This window comes from Neofelis nebulosa, chromosome 11, assembly GCF_028018385.1.
Source record: "Neofelis nebulosa isolate mNeoNeb1 chromosome 11, mNeoNeb1.pri, whole genome shotgun sequence".
Taxonomy (NCBI): Eukaryota; Metazoa; Chordata; class Mammalia; order Carnivora; family Felidae; genus Neofelis; species Neofelis nebulosa.
The window spans coordinates 28628732-28655072 of NC_080792.1; the positions used below are offsets into that span (position 1 = coordinate 28628732).

A 26341-nucleotide genomic window follows, 5' to 3' on the forward strand; every position below is an offset into this window, starting at 1 on the left:
CTCTCTGAATGGCTTGGCAAATTTACCAGTAGATTATGGTCAAGAGGGAAGTCAGAGCATGAAGGGGCTTTGGCTCCTTGAAGGTGAGCCAGTAAGCAGCAGATCTCACAGATGAGGACAATGGAGCCAGGAGGGGAAGTACTTGCCCAAGGTCACATAGCTAAGGAGCTGGTGGGCTGGACAGAGTTCACCCCTGGTGTTTTACCCAACAGTGATGAAGCAGTGAGACAAGAGTTAATCTTGTCAGGGGCCAGTTCTGTGCCAGCCGCCCATGAGATGACAAGTAACTGGAAACAAGGAATAGGGAACCTACTGGGTTAAAGAGAGACACAAAATCCTGGCTGGAGCCTATTTTTTATGTCACTCACCAGACCTGCACACAAAATAATTCAGCCTCTCCTTCATCCAATTTGTCATGGCCTCCTGGCTTGCTAGAATCAGAGTGCTCCCCTAATGCCACCTCAGAGGTGCACGAATGGCTTCTCAGGGGAGACAACCCGACTCACAAATTTGCCTTGGTGGCATCTGGAATGTGAGGTAGGCCTGGGTGAAGTGTGATGTTGGTCACAACACAACCAACTCTGATGACTCCCCATCCCCTGGGTTCACCAGGGGCCCTTTGGCCTTGCTGTCCACACTCTGTCTGTGTGACAAGGACAGTACTGACCTTCAGCCTAGAAGATGCAGGCTTTGTGTTGCAGCCCGAGCCCTGCTACCCACTGACTGTGGCACCTTAGGTGAATACCTGCTCCTCCCAGTCTTTCTCCTACCTTCACTGTCTGCCTGGTGATGTGATGGCAAGACTCACATGTAACAAGGCATGACAGTGCTTTTCAATCTTTTTGACAGTAACCTGCGGTAAGGAGGGAATACCGCGGTAAGGAGCATGACTCAGTTCTCTCTCTCAGTCTCCCTAACCTCACGCACCCCCCACATATACAACACATCCCAACATTAATGAAACAAAAATGTCACAAAATATTTCCTACACATGAATTACTCTAATCTATTTTATTTTATTATTTTAATTTTTAAAAATGCTGTTGCCAATTGATTCATGATCCACAAATGGATTGGTGAGCACAAATTGAAAAACACTAAAAATATGAGCATTCCCAAACTTCTCTGATGATCAGAAGCATCCAGGAGGATCTTGTTAAAAACATCCCCTCCCAGACCCACTGAATGGGACTATCTGAGGGAACAGAAGTGGTTGGGGTGGAGAAGTCACATTTCTTAACAGCCAGCCCTGGTGACTCTAGCCATCAGGAAAATTTGGGAACTGTTGGGACAGCATGGGGCAAAGTCTGAGAAAAATGGTCCAGTTCCAGAAAATGCTACTCGTTATTGTTCCTGGATTTTGTGGCTACCAGTGCAGGGTTGGGGGGGCCCTCCTCTAGCTGTCTCCCAGCTCTGCACTGGGTTGGAGGGGCCCTCCTCTAGCTGTCTCCCACCTCCACACTGCCCTCCCCACTTTACCTTTCTCCTCTCTCTCAGATCCCATGTTTCCAGCTCAAAGGCCACCCTCTCTCATACCCCCACCCCCAAAACACTCTGAAACATCTGTCTTCTCTGAGCTCTCCGGTATATACCGTCTCATATTATTCTGGGACATTTATTACCTGTTAGTCAACCAGACTGTAGGCTCCATAAGGGAAGAACAGTTTAAGAGTTCCTCTGCACCCGCCTCATAGGGAATGTTTCCAGAAGGATCTACAGTCAAAGGGAGCCTAGTGCTGTCACTTGCTTTGAGCACAGGAGTGGTTTAATTCTGTAGAGACCTCCAGTGACCTGTTCAAGGTTAATCTTTAGGAGACTTGGGCTGGTTGGTAGGATAACGTTGGCTGATCACTCAGGGACACACTTCTCTATCTGTCTAACCCAAGACCCCACGACCACTGCAGACAGGCACCCACCTGTCCTGGTTCAAGGCGAGGGCAGTTAAGGTTGAGACCACTGCCCCCAACACCCCAGCAATCGTCCACCAGGGATTCTGGATCAGAAGCCCTATGAAGATGATGAGTCCGCTGAGAGGGTTGTTGACAAACATTACCTGAGCAGTGCCCCTCAGGACCCAGTCTGTAACCTGGAGGGCCAGTGGCTTATCTGAAAAAGACAGGCAGAGCCATCAGCAGAGTCCCAGTTATGCTTCCCTGCTGGACCACTGGTTGGCGTGGCAACCAAGGCAAACAAGGATGCATGAGCCAGGACATTTCCTCTCGTTTGGCCTGGCACCTAGCCCAAGTCTCTGAGTGGCTAGGCAATCAGTCCACAGTGGGTGTTAGTTTTTGCCGTACAGACTGAGGCATCGTGCTGAGACCAATTTAACGCCGTTCCAGCCCTCGACTTGGTTGGCAAGGAAGCCTCAGGAGCATTCCAAGGGAAATTTATTGGTCCAAGGGAAGGGGTGAGGAGGCAGGGAAACCCTCTTTTTGTGTTGTGCCGTATGACTCAGTTGAGAACTGGTATCTGAGCAGCAAAGAAAGTCATCTGGAGAAAAGGAGCTGGAAAGGAAATGGCTTTAGCTCAGCTATGGAATCAGTATTGAGTTAGGACCCGGGGGAAGCCAGGTCAAGAAGAGGGAACATACATTCTGGTTTGGTTTCCAGGACAGCCTATGCAGGTGTGATTGGGGAGGGAAGGGCTGTTTGTTGCAGTATTTAGTTGAGGTAAACTAGGAGAAGAAGGACGTTGAAAGGAAAGAAAGAGCCTTGGAATATGGTGGAGGGTGATGTCAATATTTTCTTGGCACATAATAAATGGCCATGGAACAAGGGAAGGAATGACAGCTTGTTTGGGAAATGACTTATATACCACTAAGTGGTTGTCCTGTATCTATTCCACATAGGGGCAAAGAATTTGCAAAGCACTAAAATTAGTGAAGTGTATTTAATTCTGAAACTCCATGGGAATTCCAAGTTAGTAGGGTACATTGGACCCATCCAGAGCCAACTCAGGGTGGGAGTACTCCAACTGTGGGAGTCCTCTCAATGGGTGAGTGAGGGAGCAGCTTCCTCCACTCACGCCTGAGGGAGGGCTGTGTCCCTGGCCCAGCCCGGCTGCTTCTTTCCTGGGACTTTGCCTACCTTTCAGCCAGCTCCTGCACTCCTTCATGTCCCCTGTGAGGTATCCCACTGCTTGGAAGAGGCTGATGCCCCCCAAGCCTGCAGAGCCCCGATGAGCTGCCCCGCTTTCTCTCCTTTTACTCCTTTCATTGAGTTTTTCCATTTTCACAATATGGCTGTCTTCATTGGATGACCGGAGATCCTTTTAAGAGAAGCCATGACAAACTATCAAATAATACAGCTTTTTGAGAGCAAGGGCATTTGGGGATAGGGAAGGTTGGCAGGTGTCCTGATAAAGACAAATGATCATAAGACATGTGTCCATTCTCTATTGTGGTCCAGAGTGCTGCACACAGGCCAGCTCTTCCTAGGACCACTACACATTCTTCACAGTTGGGTTGCATAGACTTTTGTGCCACGGATCCCTGGTGGCAGCTGGGCAAGGCTGTGGACTTCTTTCCAGAATAATGTTTTGAAATGGATAAAATAAATAGGATAGCAAAGAAAACCAGTTATACTGAAGCAGTTATTACAATATTAAAAAAAATCCTATGATCTACATATAGGTACAGCCAGTCCAATATCTATTATAATTTCAAAGTAGCAGTGAGTGAATAAGTGGGGCCTCTTCACCCCAACTCAGGACAACTTTAAAGGGCTGCTTGAGATCTAGAGCTGACCATAGGGTCACCTGGGGCCCTTATTGCCCAACTTCTTCGCCTAATCCTGTTGCCCTTCCTCTTCTACAACTATTGACTGCAAAGGCACATCCCAGTTAACTTCTTACATGAAAATCACCATCTCAAAGTCAGCTTTCTAGGGGAGCCCAATCTGTGACAATGACAACAATCTCAGGTGCTACTGATATGGTTATAGTTCATTATTTATATTTATAATTGAAATAAGTACTAAAGTTCATTGGAGGTTAGTGAAATAAAGGTAAATTATCTTCCCCATCCAAGTTTATCTGCCCTTGGTTCTATCTGTGGCCTCCTAGGTCAGGACTGCTTGCTCTTAAACTGTACTGTCCAATATCACAGCCAATAGCTGTGGCTATTGAACACTTAAAATGTGGCTAATCTGAACTGAGATGTGCTCTAAGTATATTCTGAAGAATTACTATGAAAAAATAATGTGTAAAATATCTCAACGATACTTTATACTGACTATATAATGAAATAACTGCTTCTTTTTACTTCTAAAAAATGTGGCTAATAGACATTTGAACAAACATGTGGCTCATATTATACTTCTATTGTATGCTGATGGTCTATAGATTTCCCCAACTTCCTTCCTACATCAAAACTTAAACGTCTTGAGGATATCAATGAAAATGTGGAGTAAGGATCTCCAAAAATTCTCTCTTCTATAAAGGCAATACACATTCTTTTACAGCGCACATGGAACCTTCTCTAGTATAGACCATATGTTAGGCCATAACATAAGTAAAACATTTTTCCCTTGCCTCCAGAGACATGTTGAGTAAGAAGCTGCTGCGGCCAAGGTCGAAGAGGTTTTTGTCTGCTTTCTCCTCAAGGATTTTGATGGCTTCCTGTCTTACATTTAGGTCTTTTGTCCATTTTGAGTTTATTTTTGTGTGTGGTGTAATAAAGTGGTCCAGGTTCATTTTTCTGCATGTTGCTCTCCAGTTTTCCCAGCACCACTTGCTGAAGAGACTGTCTTTATTCCATTGGATAGTCTTTCCTGCTTTGTCAAAGATTAGTTGGCCATACATTTGTGGGTCCATTTCTGGGTTCTTTATTCTGTTCCATTGATCTGAGTGTCTGTTCTTGTACCAGTACCATACTGTCTTGATGATTACAGCTTTGTAATACAGCTTGAAGTTGGATAAGTAAAACATTTTTACCGATAAAAAGGTATCACTAAATTTAAAGGGATTGAAATCATGTTCTCTGACCATAATGGAGTGAATTTAGAAATCAAAAGCAGAAGGAAATTTGAGAAATGATGTGGCAATTAACATGCTCCTAAATAATCAATGGATCAAAGAGGAAATCAGAAGAGAAATTAGGAGCTACTCTGAGATGAATGAAAACAAAACTTATGGGATGCAGCTAAATCAGTGTTAGAGGGAAATTGTAGGTATAAAGACCTGTGCTAAAAAGAGAAATATTCTGTATCAACAACTTAACCTTCCACTTTAAGAAACTAGAATAACAGTGAACTAAACCAAAAGCAAGTAGGGTGAAGGATATAACAAAGATTATCAAGAAAATAAATGAAATAGAGAATGAAAAATACAGAAAAATCATTGAAACGAAAAGATGGTTCTTTGTAAAGGTCAAAATTGACAAACTTTTAGCTAGATTGACCAAGACGAGAAAAGAAGATCGAAATTACCAGAATCAGAAATCAGAGACGAGACATGACTACCAACCTTCAAGAAATAAAATGGGTTGGGGCGCATGGGTGGCTCAGGCAGTTGTTTGACTCTTGATTTCAGCTCAGGTCATGATCTCATGATTCATGGGATTGAGCCTCGCATCAGGGTCTGTGCTGACAGTGAGGAGCCTGCTTGAGATTCTCCGTGTCTCCCGCTCTCTCTGCCCCTCCCCCTCTCACACACTCTCTCCCTCTTTCAAAATAAATAAACATTAAAAAAATTAAAAATGTTATAAAGAAATGGATTCTAAAGAAATGAATAATTGTGTGCTAACAAATCAGATAACCTAGATGAACTGGATACATTCCTAGAAAGGCAAAAACTACCAAACTGACTCAAGAAGAAACAGAAAAATCTGAGCTGACTTATAACAAAGTAAATTATATTAGTAAAGCAAAACCAAAAACAACAAACAAAACACTTCCCACAAAGAAAAGCCCAAGTTCAGATGGCTGTACATTCTACCAAATCTTTAAAGAATTAATAACAGTATTTTTCAAAAAACAGAAGAGAAGGCAATACTTCTTATCACATTCTGTGAAGCTAGTATTAGTATTACCCTAACACCAAAGCCAGACAAAGACATCACAAAAAAGCAAATTACAGATCAATCTGCTTTATAAACATAGATGCAAAAATCCTTAACAAAACACTACCAAGCCAGATTCAGTAACATATAAAAAGAATGATGGCCAAGTGGGATTTATTCTCAGAATTCAAGACTGTTTCAATGTATAAAAAATCAATCAATAATTATTACTATTGAAAGAATAAAAGAAAAAAACCCACATCATTGTTTCAATAGACACAGAAAAACCACTTGACAAATTCAACAACCTTTCCTGATAAAAACATTCAAAAAACCAGGAATAGAAAGGAAATTTCTCAACTTAATAAAGGATATCTACTAAAAACCCACAGTTAATATTATATATAATGGTGAAAGATGGGATGCTTTCCCTTTAAGATCAGGAATGAGACAATGATGTTGGTTCTCTTGTCACTTTGATTTAATAATGTACTGCAAGTTTTGGCCAGAGCAATTAGATAAGAAAAAAACAGACCAAAAGGGACCCAGATTGGAAAGAAAGGATTTAAAATCTCTCCATTTGCAGATGGGACATTCTGCTGTATAGCAACTCCTTAAAAAACTTCAACCACCTCCCCGCCCCCTACCAAACCTACTAAAGTTAATGGACAAGTTCAGCAAATTTGCTGGATAGAAGATCAATATACAAAAATCAACTTTATTTTTATATATGGGCAAGGAACAATCCAAGAATATTGTGAAGAAAATTCTATTTATGATAGTATGGAAAAGAATAAAATATTTTGGAATAAATTTAACAAGAAAGGCTTTATATCCTAAAACTAAAGGTTTTATACAAGTTTTTTAATACTAAAAACTAAAAAAATCAAAAGGAATTAAAGACTTAAGTAAATGGAAATATATCCTGTGTCCATGGATTGGAAGACTTACTCTTGTTAAAAATGGCAATACTCCTTAAATTGGTCTATAGATTTAATACAATCTCTACCAAAATCCGAGTTTCATTTTTTTTTCAGAAATTCAAAGTCAGATCCTAAAATTAATATAGAAATTCAGGGGTCTGAGAACAGATAAAACAATCTTGCTTGATTTCAAAACTTACTACAAAGCTACCGTAATCAAGATAGTGTGGTACTCGCATAAGGATAGGTATATAAATCAGTTAAATAAAATTGAGAGTCTAGAGATAAGCACATACACCTACGGTCCGTTGATTTTTGATGAGTGTCAAAACAGTTCAATGGAGAAAGAATAGCCTTTTCAATAAATGGTGTTGGGACAACTGTATAATTGGACCCTTACTTAATGTCTTATACAAAAATTAACTCAAAATGGAGAAAAGACTTACATGTAAATGCTAAAATTATAAAACTGTTAGATAAAAACATAGGAGTAAATCTTTGTGACCTGGATAAGAAAATGGTTTCTTAGATATGACACCAAATACATAAGCAATCAAAGACAAGAGAGATAAATTGGACTTCTAAGGACACTATCAAGATAGTGAAAAGACCTATAAAGTGGGAGAAATTACTTGTGAATCATACAATTGGCAAGGGCCTAATATCCAGAATATATAAAGAACTATTACAACTCCACAATAAAAAGACAAATAACCCAATTGAAAGATGGGCAAAGGATTTGAAAAGACATTTTTCTGAAGACGGTATATAAGTGGTCATTAAGCACATGAAAAGATGTTCAACATCAATTTGACATTAGGGAAATACTAATCAAAATCACAGTGAGATGTCAGTTCACATCCACCCAGGCTGTAATAAAAAAGACAGACCGTAACGAGTTTTGACAAGGAGGTAGACTGGAACAATGTATACCTGGCTGGAGAGAATGTACACCTGATGCAGCTACTTTGGAAAACAGTTTGGCAGCTCCTTAAAATGTTAAACATAGATTTACCATATGACCCAGAAATTCCACTTCTGGCTATGTACCCAAGAAGAAGAAAAACATATGTCTGCACAAAAACTTCGACACAAATGTTCACAGTAGCATTGTTTTTTTTTTATAACAGGCAAAAAGAAACAACCCAGTGTCAATCAATGGATGAATGGGTAAGTAGGCTATGGTACACTCATACCATGAAATATTGTTGGGTCATAAAAAGAAATGATGTACCGATTCATGCTACAATAAGGATGCACCTGAAAGCATTATGTTAAATGACACAAGCATTTCACAAAAGGCCATATGTTATATGATTCCATGTACATCACACATACGGAATGGGCAAATCCACAGGGACACAAGGTAGATTGGTGGTGGCCTGGTGGAATGCGGAGTGACTGCTAATGAGTATTGGGTTTCTTTTCAAGGTGATGAAAATATTCTGGAGTTCAGTGGTGGTGATGTTGGCAAACTTTGTAATTATGCTAAAAATCAGTGAAATGTATACTTTAAAGGGGTGAATTTTATAGCATGTAAATTATATCTCATTAAAAAAAAACCCAAACGTTAGTGGTCCTGGATCCCTCTCCACTCTATCAGTTCAAGGAGTGTTAAAAGCTAGCATTTGAACACAGGCCTTACTTTGGGAGACAATAAGGTAATTCAAGGGAGCAGGTCTAAGGGGAAAGATTTTGGGGACTGGTTGGAAGACCGGTGTGTGACTGTGCATTCCCCACCTGCCTCTAAAATCACGTTGCACACAGAAACACGTTTTCTATCTTAGACCCACTGGGACCAACCAGGGGGTGGAACCCTGCGTTGACTGGGGCAGAGCCTCCCCGGCCAGTGACCCTTCCATGGCATTATGCAACCCGTGCACTGGGCAGCTGGGAGAGCAGCATCTTTCATCACCCTTCCTCCCCTTCCCTCCACCTGTGAAATATCCTGGGAGGGACACTCCTCACCTTTTCTTCAGGCATTTCCAGGAGGGGCAGGGCTGGGTGTGTATCCTGGGGGCTTGAGGGCCAGCTAGGGCTGGTAAACTCTGACTCATACAGTTTGTATCTGCTGGAAAGAGGCTCTGTCAGGAGAGGGCTGCTGTGATGAGTGTCAGACATTTCCTTCAGGGGGCGGTCGCTCCTAGGTCCTGCAAGCAGAAAGGAAAGGGGGAGAACAGTGAGTCAGGATGGGGCCCAGGGGGACTTGGCTGGGGCTGCAGGGAGGCCGCAGGAGGCATGCAGTCAGTCCTGATACATGACTCTTGCAGTAGAGTGCTGCCAGAGAGCCCTGGGGCCACTCCTCCACCATTGTGGCCTTATCTTTCAAAATCCCCCCATTCTTCCAAGTCCAGAGGAAAGTCCATTTCTGCCGTGAAGATTTCCCTGACCACCCAGTTAGAATAGATGCCTCTCTTTTTTTCCTGATCACTGAAATATTTTTTCTCTACCTTTTATATTATCCATAGTACTATCTCACTGCTGTAGTTGTAAAAATACTTTCTCTTTGATATGCACACATAGATCTGGGGCTTCTAACTGAGTGAGGATCTAAGGGCGACTCCTTTTCTTACTTGCTATGGAGCTTATGTTGATTATGGTTGACCTCTAGTCTCTCCTCTCTTCCCTCTGCTGTCAGTGCCCTTTCCAGCTTCTTCCTCCTTTTCCTTCCCCAGGAACAGTTCAAAGAAGCAGCAGCAGTTCTGGTAACATCTACTAGAAGCTGTGTGCACCAGGCTGGAGGTCCTTCCCCCTCCACGTGGGACTCCTTTTCCCTTCACTACCGGGGCCAGGGTTTATGCCAGGACAAGCTGGTGGAGTAACTTCTGCCTGCGGTCCTCAGTTTCCTGGCTTACTGTGGCTGCCCGCTGGTAGTGCGTGCTTCTCTCCTTCCTCTTCAAGCCACCTTAGCCATTCTGTTCTTCTTTGTCTTCCCCTGGCTCAGTTATGTCTTCACTTACTTTACTGTTCCTATGACAGGTGGCTTTGGACCTGCACAGTCCCCTCTCAGTATGATCTAGACTTCTCCCCATGGCTCCACCCTGCCTCCCCTGAGTTGCAAGACAGTGTATCTTAGGACGGTGTCTGCAGATCCCTAGCATGGGTGCTGGTGTTCCTCACACTTAGCACTGCAGACCCAGATAAATGATGCAGAGTTCTCTTCCAAAGGGGAGCCAGACCCTTTCCTCTACTTGCATTAGTGCCATTTCCCTGGGCTATTTTCTACTCCCAATGAAAGGATTTCTTGTTCTTCCCTGTTGCTTCCAGACCACTGCTCACTTCGCTGGTGCAGAAAGCCCTCTTTTTTGAGGTTTACACTATCCCTCTCACTGCTCACTGCCGTGTTACTGACTTCCTGGTCATTCACTCCTTCAGTGAAGACTTGAGGGGCTCCTTTCTAGTTATCTTCATCTCTACTCCAATAATTTTCAGTAACTTCAATGTCTGTACATTGAGATTGATCTCTTTGACATTAAGTCATCACTGCATTCTCTGACTTCACAGACCCTTGTGTTCCTCATTTCTAGTGACCCTCTCTACCTCTTCTTTTCAGCCACTAATTTCCACAGTCACCATGTGGACTTGGTCTTACACAAACTATGAAATCTCCAGAGTCTGATGCTCTCCTCTGGACTTCAGGCTCACCTGCTCAAGTGCGTCCACTGACAGCACTTTCACTTCTGGGAGACCTCCAGTCCCTTAGCTCCACCAGCTCCCTATCTCCCCTGCCCTCCTTAACCAACTTAGACTTTGGAGCAGTCACTTTACTTCTTTCAACACCTTGCTCTGCCCTCCCCAATCCCTCTCTCATGCTTGCGTGGTGAAATCCTGGCCAGGCTAAACCCAACTCTCCATCTCTTCTAGGCTTTCATCAAGCAACTGAACATTGCCTGAGAAAAACTGCGTAACTGGGTAGGCTGCCGTCACTTTAGATTTATGCTTGCCATCCTCTTGGGCGGACTCCTGGCACTCCCCTTTCTGTCTTTGGCCAGCCCAGGCTGGTTTCTGCTGCTACTGCCCCTGCTGTAAGACCTCCATGTTGGCAAATCTGAAACATGCTTTGGTCTTCATCTCATCAGACAGCTCAGGGCATCCACACAGCTGACCAACCCTCCTTGACACACTCTCCTCTTTTTGGCATTTACATTGATCCTCTCTCTAGCTGCTCTTTCACACTGTCCTTGGCTGGCTCCTCCTGTAAATATAAGCATTCTGTTGAGCTCCGTTCTGGACCATTTTCTCTTTACTGATGCTCCTACCCAGCTGACGTCAGCTCTCACTGTGGCTTTATCCTCCGTCTGTGTACCTATGACTCCCAAATCTAATATTTCCAGCCCAGTTTTGAGCATTGGATTCACAGATTTAATTGTCTACTTTACACTTGCATATGGATGTTCCAGAAATAGCATAAAGTTAATGCACTGAAACAGCTCATAATGTTTCCTTCTCAGACCCTGTCCTCTGAAAGGTGCCTGTCCCAGGAAAAGTCCTCTCTCCATTCCAAGCTACTCCTTATAATACCCCCTCAAACCTCCCCCAATCCAGTAATACTACCTCTAAAATACACCTGGATGCCCACTGTCACCATTTGGCTGCCATCACCTCTTGCCACTGCTCCAGTAACTCCCAATCAGACACCTCACTTCTCAGATTTCTCCTTCACGCCATGCTCCACAGGGCCACCAGTGCTGTCATATCAATACTCAACTTTGCTCATGTCTCTTCCCTGCTTCAATCCCATCAATGGCTACTGATGGAAAAATGCATCTTAAACATGCGCACAGAACTCTGTACCACCATGTTCCTGTTATGTGTTAGCCCACCCTGGGTTTCTCCTGCCCCTTGTCTCTAAGTTCCACACTTGCCTCCTTTCAGTGCCTAAGTGTTGAACACTTTCCACCTCAGGGCCTCTGCAAATGCTGGTCTGTGTGCCCAGATGGGCTCTCCCTTGCTAGTTACCTAGAAACTCCTCTTCTTCCCTCAAGCATTGTCTCCATTACCACTCATCAGAGAAGCCTGCCCAGGTCAGCTCCTGACCATGTTCTCCTATCATACTCTCATGGGACCTAATGTCTTTCCTTATAGCATTTTTTTTTGTACCAAGTGATGATAGATTTATTTTTATAGTGTATGTCTCCCCACCAGAACTTAAGATACATGAGGACGGTGACCTTTTTTGTTCTGTTTACTGCTGTATTCTATTCTTAGCTCCTAGCTAAGTGCCTGGCACATAGCAGATGTTCAATAAATAGTTAAATGAGGGAAGGAAGAAGGGGAGGAAGAAAAGGAGGAAGAATAGAAGGCTACAGGTGATTGCTGGAGTGGGAAAACTTCCTTGCACAACTTTACAAGTATCCTGAGTCTTGAATGGTTTAAGAAGGGCATGGGGCCACTCATCAGCTCTGCATTTTTTGTGGCAAGAACTCTGCCATGTCTAACACGTGTCCTCATTCCCCAGAGTTGCTCATTTAAACCATAGCTGATTTTTATTGTAGGTTTGCAAACATCATTCAGAACTAATTCCTCTTTCTGACTGCCATTGCTCTGGAAGAGGGCCCTTTCCTCTCTTCTGACCTTGCAGGTGGAGTTTGAGTGTGTTTCAGATTGCCCTGGAGGGGGCATGCTGGAATGGTTTAAGCGAGAGGGAAAACCAGCAAGCCTGAGAACCAAGGTGCTCTCTCCCTCTGGTGGCCAAGAGGTGATACAGCATCCTGGCCCATTGGTACGAGATTGCTTCCAAGCCATCCAGAAGAAAAAATGAGGGGCAATCAGGTTATCTAGACACATGATGTGTGTGACACCATACATCTGGATGAACTGAAATGTGCTGGAAAAACCTTATGTTAAATTCAGTGGCTGTTAATTCCTTAATTCCTTTAAAAGCCCAATTGAAAAGTGAAATGAAATATATTTCATTAAATCTAAGATGTGATCATCTGTAAGATGATCATTATTTGGTGTATCACCAAGAAGAAAATGCTGCCAATCAAAATTGCAAGATGTGTGCTGATTTAATAAATTTTGAAATATGAGAACAATGTATATTATATAGTCAAGGAAATATTTTTTAGTGATAGGGCTTAAGTATACAGGAGTGGAGAATGGGTATATTCAGGATTATTTTCTAACCATGACAATTCAAACACTTATATGTATATATACACATTTTTTTTTTTTGGTGAAAAATGGCTTATACATTAGGAGTCCTTTAAGAACAGGGGCTTTATCTCGTTGATTTCTGTATTTGTTCTGCCTGGCAGAGAGCTTGACACATAGTAAGCCCTCAATATGTGTCTAATGATTATGGAAAGAATGAGTGATTGTACGAGGGAAGTACTCTCTCCAGAGTCATCTCCAAAAAGGTACTTTCTTCTCTACCTCTGAGTCTCTCCTGTATGTGGACAACATTTGCAACTACAGATAGAGAAATCAATGCCCAGGAAAGCAAAATAAGAATTATTTCTCACATGGATTTAACTCTGCACTTTTCGAAGCAAGCTACTGCCTTGTGATGGCAAGAGGAAGCAGAGACCCAGGAAAACCAGCAGCTTGCTGCAAAGTCAAGATTAGACCCAGCTTTCCACCCTGGGCTCCCTACCCTTCTGTTACTCTAACTGCCTTGCAGGGCACAGCTGGGGGATTCAGGGGAGGGGTGGCTGCCCTCAGCCTGTGTCCAGGCCCTCAGCCCAGTTCTATTTCATAAGCACACATAGCCTAAGCAGGAACAACGTGATTGCATCTCCTCTGGGGAACTCAGCGTTCCTTTGCCATGGGAATGTTTATCCTGTTCAACTGGGGGAATTTTGGCTTTGGGGTAGGATTGAGACGTGCAGCAAGAATGGCCTTGTAAAGAGAAGGTCGCTGTGTCTGGAAAGAGCACAGGCTGCAGAAGCTGAGATGCCCAGCTTCACTCTTTTCTCTGCCGCGAGGGGCTACATGGGCCTCTGTGTCTCCCTCTTCAAAGGGCAATGTGGGACTCTTAGGACAGTGAAATTGCTGACTTGGTTCTTGGCACGTAGTAGGCACTCAGTGATTTTTAGTTTCCTTTCTTCTTGTGCTCTCAAACTGAAGGAAAGATGGGTAAAGTAACCAGATGAAGTACAAGCTGGCTGGCCTGAAACAGAACGCCTTTCAAAAGTTTCCATAAGGCGTTGGCCACTTGTTAAAACTGGACGGTGAAATCCTTGCCTGAGCCACGTCCCGTCTGAAGGCGGCAGGCCTCAGAGCCCATTCCCAACTCAGCTCTGAGCCAGTCCATTAAACCAGCTTCCAAGAACACATAATTATCTGCTTGGCGTGCAAATGCTCCCCTTGGCTGCCCGCACCTCTTCTCCCTCAGAAATATGGACGGAAAGGGCTGTTGGATCAGCCTCATGTCTCTCCAAAACCCAGGCCTTGAATGTTCCCACAAGGGGGCTCCCGAAACACTAGCTCCTCCATCCTCCTTGTAAGAATGCTCTTTGTTGAGCACCTACTGTGTGTCCTTGGACTCCCCCAGAAGCATCAGAGCTGCCTGCACAGTGCTCATGTTTGGGCTTGGGCTTCGGAAGGCAGGGAGAGAGAAGTGAACAGACTTTCAGAACAGAGGAAAGGCAATAGCAGAGGGGATGCGGGGCCAGCTGTAGGAGCACAGGGCAGCTCCTGGGCATGAAAAGACTGGGGCCCAGGCTTTCACATTGGGACTTGGCTGAGCAAGACAGAGGGAGGAGAACACTCAAGGCCAAGGAAATGCCTAAGAAAATACATTCATGGTTTGTGCCAGGAAATCCCAGTTGTACACCTTGCTGGAATATGGGGAAGGGTGTCAGCAGGCAACAGAAAGAGGAAGGTAGGGAGTCAGAAGCCAGACTGGGAAGAGTTCTCAGTCCCTATATTTGGACCCCAATTCTTGCAATATTTAGAAAACGTGTCTGACTCTATTGTACTAACTTTGAAATTCTTTATTTTTTAATTAAAAAATTTTTTTAAACATTTATTTATATTTGAGAGACAGAGAGAGGCAGAGCATGAACAGGGGAGGGGGAGAGAGAGAGAGATACAGAATCTGAAGCAGGCTCCAGGCTGAGCTGTCAGCACAGAGCCTGACGCGGGGGTTGAACTCACAAACGTGAGATCATGACCTGAGCCGAAGTCAGACACTGGACCGACTGGGCCACCCAGGTGCCCCTAACTTTAATTCTTGACCTGATTTTTTTCTCTAAAGGACTATCTGTCCCTGATAGCAAAGCCAAAGCATGCCCATGCTCAATGCGGAGGGGCTGTGTCCTCTCTAGCACATTCTGGGTGTCAAGGGAGAATGGGGGCTTGTGACTGGAGGGGTTTCTTGAGTTGTTGGTGTGACTTAGTGCAGAGCGAAGGCTCTCTCCCTTTCCCGTGGCCTATTGGGATTAAGTATGCCAGTGAAGTTGTCAACCCGGGGTGAATCTAAAATGGCCTCGTTTATTCATCATCTACCCAAGCTGAGTTATGGAGGTCACAGCAGCTCTAGAGAAGAAAAAGTGATTAGCAGGTTTTCCAAAATATTTGTTGAATTAATTTTCCCCAAGAGTTTGTAGTTGATGCAATTATGGAAAACAGTTTCTGTGTATATCTACAACCTCAGGATCAAAAAGGATATTCTTCGCCTCTCTCAATCAATGAAGGAATCTACTTTTTAGTGCTTCTGATAGTTGGCTGGTGTCCCACGATCCCATGAGGCAGGCTGCTCTCCTTGTGAACATGTCTGCATACTAGAAGCCATTAGGTCTATGGAGCTGATGTCAAGTCCCTGCGGTTTTACCCAGTGCTGGTTCTAGTGCTGCCTTCATATCTGCACAGGATATATGTCCTCCCTTCCCTACATGAGAGCACTTCAAAGATTGATCTTCATCTTCCTTTCTCTGGGGTGGACCTCTGGATTTCCTTTAATTTGGTTCACCCAACAAAGCCCCCAGACTCTCTGCCATCTTGCTTGTGTATCTCAGTGACAGCAGGATCAAAGGCAGAGACATGACTCCAAAAGGACCTTGCTGAGTCAGGCTGGGTCCCTGGGCCAGGGCTCTGCTGATTTCTGAGCCCCGTGGACAGCTGTTGAAAGGGAGAAATCAGCTGTCTGGGGCCAAGTTGATGCTGGAATGGGGACAGGACAGATCCATGGATCATACCTCAGTGAGGCCAAGGAGGGGATCAAGCCAGGAGAGGCCTCGTCCCTTGACAGATAGGGCAGGGAACAGAAGAAGGGGCTGGCCGGCAGCTGGGCTAAGGTGAGAGGTGCCTTTCTCAGGGCTGGCTTGTGTAAGATGTTGGCTGAATGCTCCTTCTTATTAGGGGGCTCAGATTTTTTCTTGGCAGCTCCAGCCCAGCGAGTCTGATGTGGGCTGAGAGGAGCCTGACTCACGGGGCCAGGGGTCGGGCTGGGAGGGATGGGAGTCAAGAGGGAGCACAGCCTCCCCTGGCCCATCTGCAGACTGTCGGGGTTAGAGATGGCTGGTGGTCAGCACACTGGGGGCTCTATTTTCTGGGTTCTCTCGCAGGGGCCAGGGCTGGTGCCTGCAGCAGGGGACATAACCAGGGCCCGGAGTGGGATTGGGAGAGGAGGCTAGACCTGCATGGATCTCCTCCTTAGATACTGGATCTCCTTGCATTTGGAAGGACATTCTGAGGGGGTTACTGTACCCTTCTCAGTTGACATTCTTTAAGTGGGATGACCCTCTGATGTGCTGTGTATTGAGCCCCTGCTTCACCACATCCCTAAACCAGCAATTACTAAGCCATCAAGTTTCACTTCAAGGGCCTTTTCTGTGTAAGTCTGTTTTCTCCCTCTGGGCTGGTCCTCTTCTGTCCAGGTCAGCTCTCAGCCAGTCTCCCTGACTGCAGCTCTCCAGCTTCTCTCCACCTTGCCCCTGGTGATGGATGAAATACCTTAAGACATGGCTTGATCATGCCACTACTCAGAAAGCTTCTGAGGTGCTCCAAGTCTAAGGGCCTTGCTGCTGGGACTGGGTGCTTACCGCTTTTACCTTTTTTATTTTAAAACAGAATTGCTAGGAAGACATTCTGAGTCTGCGGATGGCTACTTCAGGTGTGTCCCCAGACTGCCCGGGGGGCAACGTGTCCAGTCTCCACACAGGTAGGGGCTACTTGGGGGAAGAGGTGAGTGGCACCGAAGGTGAAGGTAGCCGTGTTCTCATTCTCCCGTGGTTCTGCTTTGGTGCGGGGGGTGGGGGACAGGGCTTCATGTGTGCTTGAACCAATCTCCAGCCTCTCTGTAGCACGTACTCCTGTTCTGGGCGGGAGGTCTCCTCTGGGCCCACGGCTGCCTCAGGCTCCATTCTGTTTCTTCGTGTGTTGTTCTCCATTACTTCCCTGAATCCTGCCCACATGTCCCAGCCCAATTATTGCTATAGTGCTTTCCTGACCCAGGGATACTCTGACCTCTCCTTTGGCCCGTGCAGTGGTTAGGATCTATTTCCCAGTGCAACAGTCACACACACACACTTGTACTCATACATATGCACAATCCTCATGTATGTGCACACATACTCATACATGTGCACTCACATGCACATATGCACTCTGAACTCTGCAAATTCCACACTGCTCTAACCCTCTGTGCACATAATATTTCATACTCTACAAAGTACTCTCCTATCCAGAACTGCATTTGTTTCTCTGAATGATCCCATGATGGGGAGAGGGGCAGGGTGGTGTTATTCTTATTTCACTGGCCCAGAGAAGTGAGGGTTCTCACCTGAGTCACACAGGGCATTGACACAGTGGCTGGGGCTGACCCTGCCTCTTAATGCTCAGGCCTGGGCTCTTTCCACAACACCATCACTGGCCCCAAGGGCTCTGCCCCCAGGATGTCTCTCTCTCCTCATGCAGAGCTCAGAGGCTAGTGCGTCCTCCATTCTCTCTGGGGCCTGGCTTTATGTAGTTTAGGTTTCATGTGTACAAATACATGTCTCCTTCTGGGAACTGAACCACAGCCTCAAACTGGAACTTCCTATGTGTAACCTGGGGCAGTATGCAACCCCGTTCTTCCATTTGGCAGGGATACAGTTCTTCCAAAATTAACCTCTCCAAGGACTTAGTTTGGCATGTTCTTTAGGCCCCTGGGCTACTCCTTTTCTTTTCAGTAAAACCTTGATAATGTTTCCCTGCACAGATGTTTATTTTCTAGAAGTGACAGGGATCAGAGTAGGGAGGCAGGGCTGTCCCTGGGAGGGTGCAGAAATTGGGACAGATCCCATCAGGCGCTGTCCCTGGAGCCTCTAATCTGGGCACAACTCAGAGTCAGGTGACACTGAAGGCCTTCTGGAGACAGAGTGGAGGTGTTCTGAAGGGGGGAGGGGCTGGTGTTGGGTACAGGTAAAGAAGGGCAGTTAAGGGGATGGTGTTAAGTCTCAGGTCTTAAGCAGCAGCCAAAGGGGCCCCAGGGCGGGGTTCTCCTAGTGCAGCAGCCCCCTGCCCCATCCTCCATGCTTTTGGATAGACTTCTCAGCACTCTGTAATGTGCTTGGGAGCCATTACAGGCACTGGCTTCCCCAAGTCACCCTCTGTCTTCAAACATGACCTCACTTTCTGCACATGATGGAAAAACAACTGGGCGAGTAGGGGGCAATGCAGTTTTCAGGGCACCTTCCCTTTCCCTTCAGCCATATGTGAATGCTCTTTCCTTTCAACCCTGAGAGCAGATTCTCATCCCTGACAGCACACAACCATCTTTCTCTTGGGAGCTTTAAAAAAATGCTGATGCCTGGGCTCCTCCTCCAGAGACTGTGGCTTCAGTGAGTGGTCTGGGGTGCAGCATGGGCACTGAGAATGTTAAGAGCTCTCCAGGTGATGCTGATGCTGATGTGCAGCCCAGACTGAGAAGCAATGACCTGGACCTTTGGGTGTCTGACCTTGCAGAACACATTTTATTGCCCTGCTACTCATGGTGCAGGCTGAGGATCAGCTACATTTCTTTTTTCTTTTCTTTTCTTTTTTTTTTTTTGAGAAGGGAGGGCAGAGGATGCGAATGGATGCACATGTGAGCAGGGGAGGGGCAGAGGGAGAGGGAGAGAGAGAGAATCTTAAGCAGGCTCCATACTCAACGTGGAGCCCAATGCTGGGCTTGATCCCACAACCATGAGAGCATGATCTGAGCTGAAATTAAGAGTTGGACACTCAACTGACTGAGCCACCCAGAGAGACCCTCACTGCATTTCTAAATGCAGGTTCTAGGCTCTTTCTCAGAAGCAGACTTTGCATTTGAATAAGACCTTCAGGTGGTTCCTCTACTCATAAGCTCTGGGAAGCACAGGGCCAGGGGTCTAGCTGGGCAGTGCTCTTGTAGGGAGAAGGTACTGGGTGTGGGGAGCTACAAGAAGGGAGCAAGAGGAGAGGGCCTGGGCACAATCTCCATTCTTTTCAGAACTTTGGCTGAGTGGTGAAAGCATTCGGTAAACAAGTGAAACCAGATTAGATTTACCAACAGCAAAACCAAAACGAAACCAAAGCTAGATTTATTATTTTAATTAAATACCATTTACATCCTCTACCTCCAGATGAAAGGAGATGGCAAACACCCCAGTCCTTTCCATCATGTGTCTTGGCCTGTGGCAGCTAAATCCCAGCTTCCCACGCAACCTGTGCAGGGCCCCAACCATGGCATGCTTCCGAGAAAGCTGGTTTGTAAAGGGTGCAAAGTTTCAGAAATAAAAATGTAGCACCTATGGAAATGGAGGCTCCTCCCATTGTTGAAAATACCTAAATCGAAAACTCAGCTTTGCTTTGTAAGCTTGGACAACACCATAAAGAGGAGGTGAGGTTGGGTCCTTGCTGTGAATGGCCCCAAAGAGGGCATAAACATGGATTCATGTTGGGGTGAGTCAAGGTTAGGAGGCTTTAGTCATGACAGCCTCATGCTATGAACGTCAGTGGGATGCTGGGGTGGGGGTGGGGGTGTGCAGGAATGAAGGGCACTAGTAAGAACATCAGTAATCAAACAATAAGTTCGTGCCATATTGGAGAAGAGAGAATAGAGGAAGCCTCGCCCAGAGTGGAAGGGGACATTTCGTGGGGGTAGTGAGAAGAGGAATACAGTTGGAATTGGCAGGCAGGAAGGAAAAAGTGGGAGGACTGGGGCATTACAGGGAGACGTAAGGGAAGTGGTGTGGGGGGGGGAGGAGAATAGGAGGAAGGAGAAAGAGAAGAGAGGAGAGAAACCTCAGAGTCACAGCACAGTAGGAGGATTGAAGTGCTGGTGGGAGAGGATGTGCTGAGAAGGAGATGGAGCAGGCGAGGAGATGGGCTGGGGAGACAGATGGGCACTCCTGAGCCCTCTGTCTCTGCTCTGAAGGGGCCACAGCCTCCAGGCTGCCAGACTCCCTGGCAAGGCTTCTCCCTCCTCCTCCTCTCTTTCATGAGTCCTGTGAAGGATGGAGCAACAGTCTTCCTGGGGAGAGGAAGTGAGCTGTTCTGTCACACTGCCCTGTACGTGGCCCTGGCACATCATGTGGTTCCAGAGACAGCCAGCTCCGGACCAGCTACCGAAGAAGGAAAAGCAGAGGGATCCTGGTGTGGAGATGGGGACTTAATCTAACTTTATCCCACTCTTTCTTCTCCTTCAGCCCTAACCAGATTTACCAAATGAGCTTTCCTCAGATCTCCAAAGAAGCCACTTGGGGTTACAATAGTTGAGTGTTAAAGAAGGTATGCATTTAGCAAGTGGCTGAAGACATTTGCCGAGATGCTTGTCCTCTGACCCCCTGCAGCTTGACTGATGTAATGGGAGAGATATGTTGGCTATATTTATGCAGTCAAGCCTCTGAAGAGATGGAATTTATCTGGACATCACTGGAAAACAAATTTTGTTGTGAAACCTCTGAAGATGTGTTTTCTCGAGAGCATCTGAAAGGAGGGTGAGTGTTGATGAGCAAACTCCACCGGGATGGTCACAGTGGGTGGAACCAAAAGAACATGGCCTTGGGAGTCCAGCCAAATTCTAGCTCTGCCATCTACCATGTACCACGTGGGGATTCCTCCTCATCTGGGAAGCAGAATGGTGATTGCTGCCTCATAAGGCAACATGTAGAGGGCTGAGCAGCACACTACTCCACGAACCGTAGGTGTTACCAAATGTCAGTTTCTGCCTACGTCCTCCCGGCTTTTCTGGGGCTGTTCATAAGCTCTAAAGGCTCCAACTACCAGGAATTTAATGAGAGTAGATTTGCTGATGTAAATATTTAGAAATGTTCATCTTCCTAAAACACTAATTTCTCCATAGCAGATCCTACATTGGATATTGCTCATTAATTCAAATGTTTGTTGAGTACCTACTATGTGTCAGTCACTAGAGATTCATCAGTGAGCAAGACAAAGTTCTTCTTGTCCTCATGGAAACCAGAAGGTACACTGTGAGTGTCCAGGGATGGGACTGCCCTGCTTCCCACTGTGGGGGTGGGTAGAGAATGAAGGTGGAAATGAGGGGAGCATCTTTTGGTTGACTCAATGAAGGAGGGGTACCACTACTATTTAGTGGTGAAGGCCAGGGAGGCCACATATCCTGCAATATGCAGGTCAAGCCTATATGACAAGGGTCAGTCCCCACAAAATGCTCAGTGAGAAAACCTGGTAAGCCCGGGATGCAAAAAGTCATGAAAGTCAAAAACTTCCCTGTTGGTAGAAAGGTTTTTAATACCATCATTTCTCCAAGATCAACTTTGAAGAGATATTTTAATTGGATGTGAAGGAGTCCTGTGTCCTGTTTCTTTCTGTTTTTCAGAGTTTACAGAGCCATCCTTCTAAGGGTCTGTGATTCCATTGCCTTTTTGGTGGTGCTCCTAATTCCTTCATGACCCGGCTGATACAACTGTGAACTAGGAAGTAGGATTCAACCAAGACTCCAACTTGCAGGCCCCTTGATCAGTGCTTTGCCTCTATAAGTGGTCCAGTTCTGGTTAGGGGTACAGATAGGGATCACAGATCAGGGAGAAGACAAATGGCTCATTAGGAGAACCAAACCCATTGTCTTGGTTGCATTAATTCTACACACCAACCCACTAGGGCAAAAGGCAGGTAAAGTACACCTCTCAAAACTGATGGCCCATCTATAACATCTTCAAGGGCTTCTGAGGTTCTAAGACATAAACATTTTGGGAAATATGCCTTCAAATGAGATGATAGTATCACCCACCCAATAATCATCTTGTTTTTAGTTTAAGCCTCTCCTTGTCATGTTTAAAAAAATCATATGTAGTCACTATGAAAATTTCAAATACTGAAGAGCACAGGAAGAATGCAGAAACTTACTGCCACTTCCCAAATGCAGAAATGGCCATCATAAACATTGGGGAGCTGTCCTTCCAGATACCTTTGTGCTCATATTCCTGAACAGCAAAAGAAAAAATGGAAAGACAAAATTATTTCCTAGAAATAGGATAATGTCTTATGAGCTATTATTTTTGTTTTGTTTTTGTTTTTTTGAGCTATTGTTTTTTAACGGAAAGTATCATATTTAATTTTGTGTGACTTGAACAAAAGAAAAATGAATTAAAGTGAAACTAGAGAAACTGCTAAACTTCAGATAAATGTTTATTCTACATGGGAAATATTTTTAGTTTTTGTAACCTTTTAAGGTTAAGAAAACAGAAAAAGCATTTAAAAAATTAAGAACTCAGTATCTTTAAAAAAAAATCCAGGTTTCATATTTAGGTAGTACTGATTGCCTCCTAACTAAGAAAAATAGGAAAACTGTTTTCATATGCTTTTATCAATTTTTACTAATTTTATTATTATTATTATTATTATTATTATTATTGCATTGTCAAGATTTATACCATTTCATTCCATTCCTTAATTGTAATTCATAATTTCATACATTTCTGTCCCTATTTATTGAAGAAAGAATATATATATATATACATATATACATATATATGTGTATATATATATATATATATATATATATATATAGGTATACATAAAAAGGAATTCAGCAATTATCACTAATTTTTTATAGTTTATATGTTCCCAAGTACTTTATTTTATTTCACTATGTGGGTGACATTTTATCACACACACACAATGCATAATTTATATACATATATATTCACAAGAAAGCCCCATAGATGCTTTATCTCTTGAGTTGTTCCATTTTGGAGAATGTTTATATGTTGCTTAAGGGACAAATTTATTCTTTCTTCACATATTTTCTGAGTGTCTAATGAGTGTGCTCTAGAGCTAAAATCTTGACAAAGATTAAAGTATCTCTAAGAATATCTTACAAACTTGCATTGAGACATTCAAAATCCCTTCCAAATCACAATGACAGTAAATGGAAGAGTTCATCTACCCTATTAGGCCATTATGAGGTGTGGCAGCCAACCTCCACAGTGGCCCTTGGTGACCCTTGCTTTCCGGTACTCACAGAGCTGACCTGTGTAACCAACAGGACATCATAGAAAGGAGGTTCTGTCCCTTCTGGGGCTAGGTTTAAAAGACACTGCCACTTCAGCCTTGCATTTTTGGGTCACTTGCTCTGGGGGAACTGCAGCCTTAGGAGTCTGTCGTGGAGAGGAACTGAGACCTCTTGGCAACAACCAGCATCAGCTGGCTAGATGCACAAGGATCTTAAGAGCAGATCCTCCAGCTCCAGTAAAGCCTTTAGTAAAGCCATCATCGTGACAGCCATCTCATTAGAGACTCTAAGCCAGAACCACCCAGCTATGTTGCTCCCAGATTCCTGGCCAAAAACATTTTTCTTGTTTTAAGTTGCTAAGTTTTGGGCAATTTGTTACACATCAGTAGATAACTAATACATTAGCCATTAATACCTCTTCAAAGATCTAATTAGCCAGTCTCTTAGCAGAAGCCCGGAAAGGTATACTTTTTTATGAAGGAAAAAGGAAGGAATTGATACTTACTGACATCTACTATGTGGTAGGTAATGCTCTCTGTGATATCTAATCCTCATAACAACCTTGTAGAATAGTGTAGAGGGCACCTACTTTAGAATTTGGAGGTAGTCTGCTGCCAAAATGAGACAATAGTGCATATAAGAAAGATCTGTTGTCCTCACACTTTTGCAGGAAATTAGTTTCCTGTTGCTTGAACTTCATAGGGCAAAAATGTCTTTTGGGGGAAAAAAAAACCACTTCTGGGGGCGCCTGGGTGGTGCAGTCGGTTAAGCGTCCGACTTCAGCCAGGTCACGATCTCGCGGTCCGTGAGTTCGAGCCCCGCGTCAGGCTCTGGGCTGATGGCTCGGAGCCTGGAGCCTGTTTCCGATTCTGTGTCTCCCTCTCTCTCTGCCCCTCCCCCGTTCATGCTCTGTCTCTCTCTGTCCCAAAAATAAATAAAAAACGTTGAAAAAAAAATTAAAAAAAAAACAAAACCACTTCTGGGTGAGAATCAGTTGTGAAACACAATCAACACACTAATTTAGGAGGAATGTATATGGCCAGCCCTGTGGCTCACTCTGTGGGGACACACCTGAGAAGTACCAACCAGCATTATCTTCAAGGGGGTTTACTTCAGAGATAACATTTAAAGGCAGGAACAGAATCAGAAAGCAAAGTAAGAAAGTACTGAAACAGTGAATGTGTTTCATCATTTGATTATTTGGCTGTTCTTAGCAAGGACCTCTCATCTGCAAGTCTTGCAGCCTTGAAGGATGTGAAAGACATGACGTCCAGGAGCTCTGTCCTTCAGGAGCTAAGGGGTGGTTAGACACATTAAAAAAACAGAATGTAATTTAGGATATCCCATGCTGGAGCCTGTAGGGTGGCTTGCTCAATCCTTCTAGGGTACCTTATTATATCCAAGAGGCTAGAAAGTTAAAAGTCAAATTTCTCAGGGGTGCCTGGGTGGCTCAGTTGGTGGCCCAGGTCATGATCTCATGGTTTGTAAGTTCGAGTCTGCATCTGGCTCTGTGCTGACAGTTCGGAGCCTGGAGCCTGCTTCAGATTCTGTCTCTGTCTCTCTCTGCCCCTCCCCTGCTCCCGCTTTGTCTCCCTCTCTCTCAAAAATAAATAAACATTAAAAAATAAAAAAATCAAATTTCTCAGCTTCTCTTGCAGCTGAGGTTTTAGAATAAAATCAGGCTTTGTCAATTTGAGGCATTAGGCAAAATTTAGAAGGTAGAAGTGAAGCAGAAGTCTTGCCTTTTCAGCTGTTTTCTCCTGAAAGAAAGGTCATGGACAGATGATGTTTTTTGCTGCTCACTGCTCAGCCACTAGCTTTGTGGGTTTTAGGGGCAGGAGCTATAGTGACTTCATGATTCTGGCTTCCTGATTCCTGGAATATAATGGTGGGTTTTTGAACTCAGTAGTTTCAGTGGTGGCCTCAGAGGTAGTAGCTCCTATGGTAGGTCGGTTCTGTAGTGTTTCAGGAGTAATTTCTGGCCCAAAGCTCACTCCTACAACTGTGTCCCCAATTTTGTGAGCCCCTAAATTCCTGTATTAAATCCCTTTCTGCTTAAAATACCTGTAGTTGTCTCTGTTTTATGTACTAAACCCCGACCAATAGATGCCATAAGAAAGGAGACTGGGGCAGGAGGCAGGGGACAAGAGGGAAGGGGTAATTAGGAAGGAATTTTTGGAGGAGCTAACTTTTTAGCTTAAAGGAAGAAGGACTGTAAACAGCCCAACAGAAGAGATGGAAGCTCCTTAGTGGGAGTGATTACAAGAGTCTATTTCTCTTTCCCCCAAGTTGGTACTTCCCTATCACCTTCCACCCTTCAGAAGGATGGGTTATGGCTTTTGTTAAGGCCTGGACTTGAATGAATAGTCACTTGGAGTTTCAGTTTGTTGTCACTGGAAAGTGTGTTATTTCAGTACGGGATTCAATACCCAGAAAACAGATTCTCATGGAGCCCCCTCATGGATCCTGCAAAGATAAATACATCTGGAGAAGGCAGTGCTTTTCCTTTCCTGTTGCCTTCCTTCATCACCCTGCTGGAAACTGCACGCTGCTATCTGGGCTTAGCTCCTGATCACCTATCTCCCTGGGGGAGGATAAAACAGAGGGACCAGGTGTTCTCTGACATGGCAAATCAGAAGAAAAATCACTGTATTGGGAGTGAGGAGACCTGGGGTCTAAATTTAGCTTTGCTGCCTACCAGCTGTTTAACCTTGGGCAAGTTTAATGGATAACCAAATTTTTACTATCATGTGAATCTTCCCACTTTTCTCCAGGCTGCAGCCTTAATTCAGACCATTATCATACCTCCTGTTATAACTCCTGGTATCTGTGTATGCTCCACAATCCGTTCTCCTTGGTGCATTCAGAATAATTTGCAAGAATGCAAATCATGTCATATCACCCCTTCTTTAAGACTCTTTAATGCTTCCCAGTGAACACAGGATGCCCAAAATCCCAGGCAGGACATTAAGTCCAACTTGGTCTCAGTGTACCTCTCCAATTTCCTCTCCTCTCTCCTCTCCAGAAGAGGCTTCA

General features: G+C 44.6%; 1 protein-coding gene and 1 long non-coding RNA gene across 4 annotated transcripts in view; one reads left to right on the forward strand and one right to left on the reverse strand.

Annotated features, from left to right (window-relative positions):
* LOC131490147 (urea transporter 2-like) overlaps nucleotides 1-26341 on the reverse strand; it is a 482671-nt gene that overhangs the window by 17975 nt on the left and 438355 nt on the right. For all 3 annotated transcript variants that reach the window (XM_058692230.1, XM_058692231.1, XM_058692229.1), the window contains 3 exons: nucleotides 8890-9071; nucleotides 3087-3267; nucleotides 1917-2106 (listed from right to left, as the gene is read on the reverse strand). In XM_058692230.1, coding sequence (XP_058548213.1) covers nucleotides 1917-2106; nucleotides 3087-3267; nucleotides 8890-9042 — 524 coding nt within the window. In that variant the 5' untranslated portion in view covers nucleotides 9043-9071. The remainder of the gene's footprint in view (nucleotides 1-1916; nucleotides 2107-3086; nucleotides 3268-8889; nucleotides 9072-26341) is intronic.
* Nucleotides 19860-22465, forward strand: LOC131490150 (uncharacterized). Its single transcript, XR_009250969.1, has 2 exons — nucleotides 19860-20807; nucleotides 21671-22465. It is a non-coding gene; the product is annotated as an uncharacterized LOC131490150 (long non-coding RNA).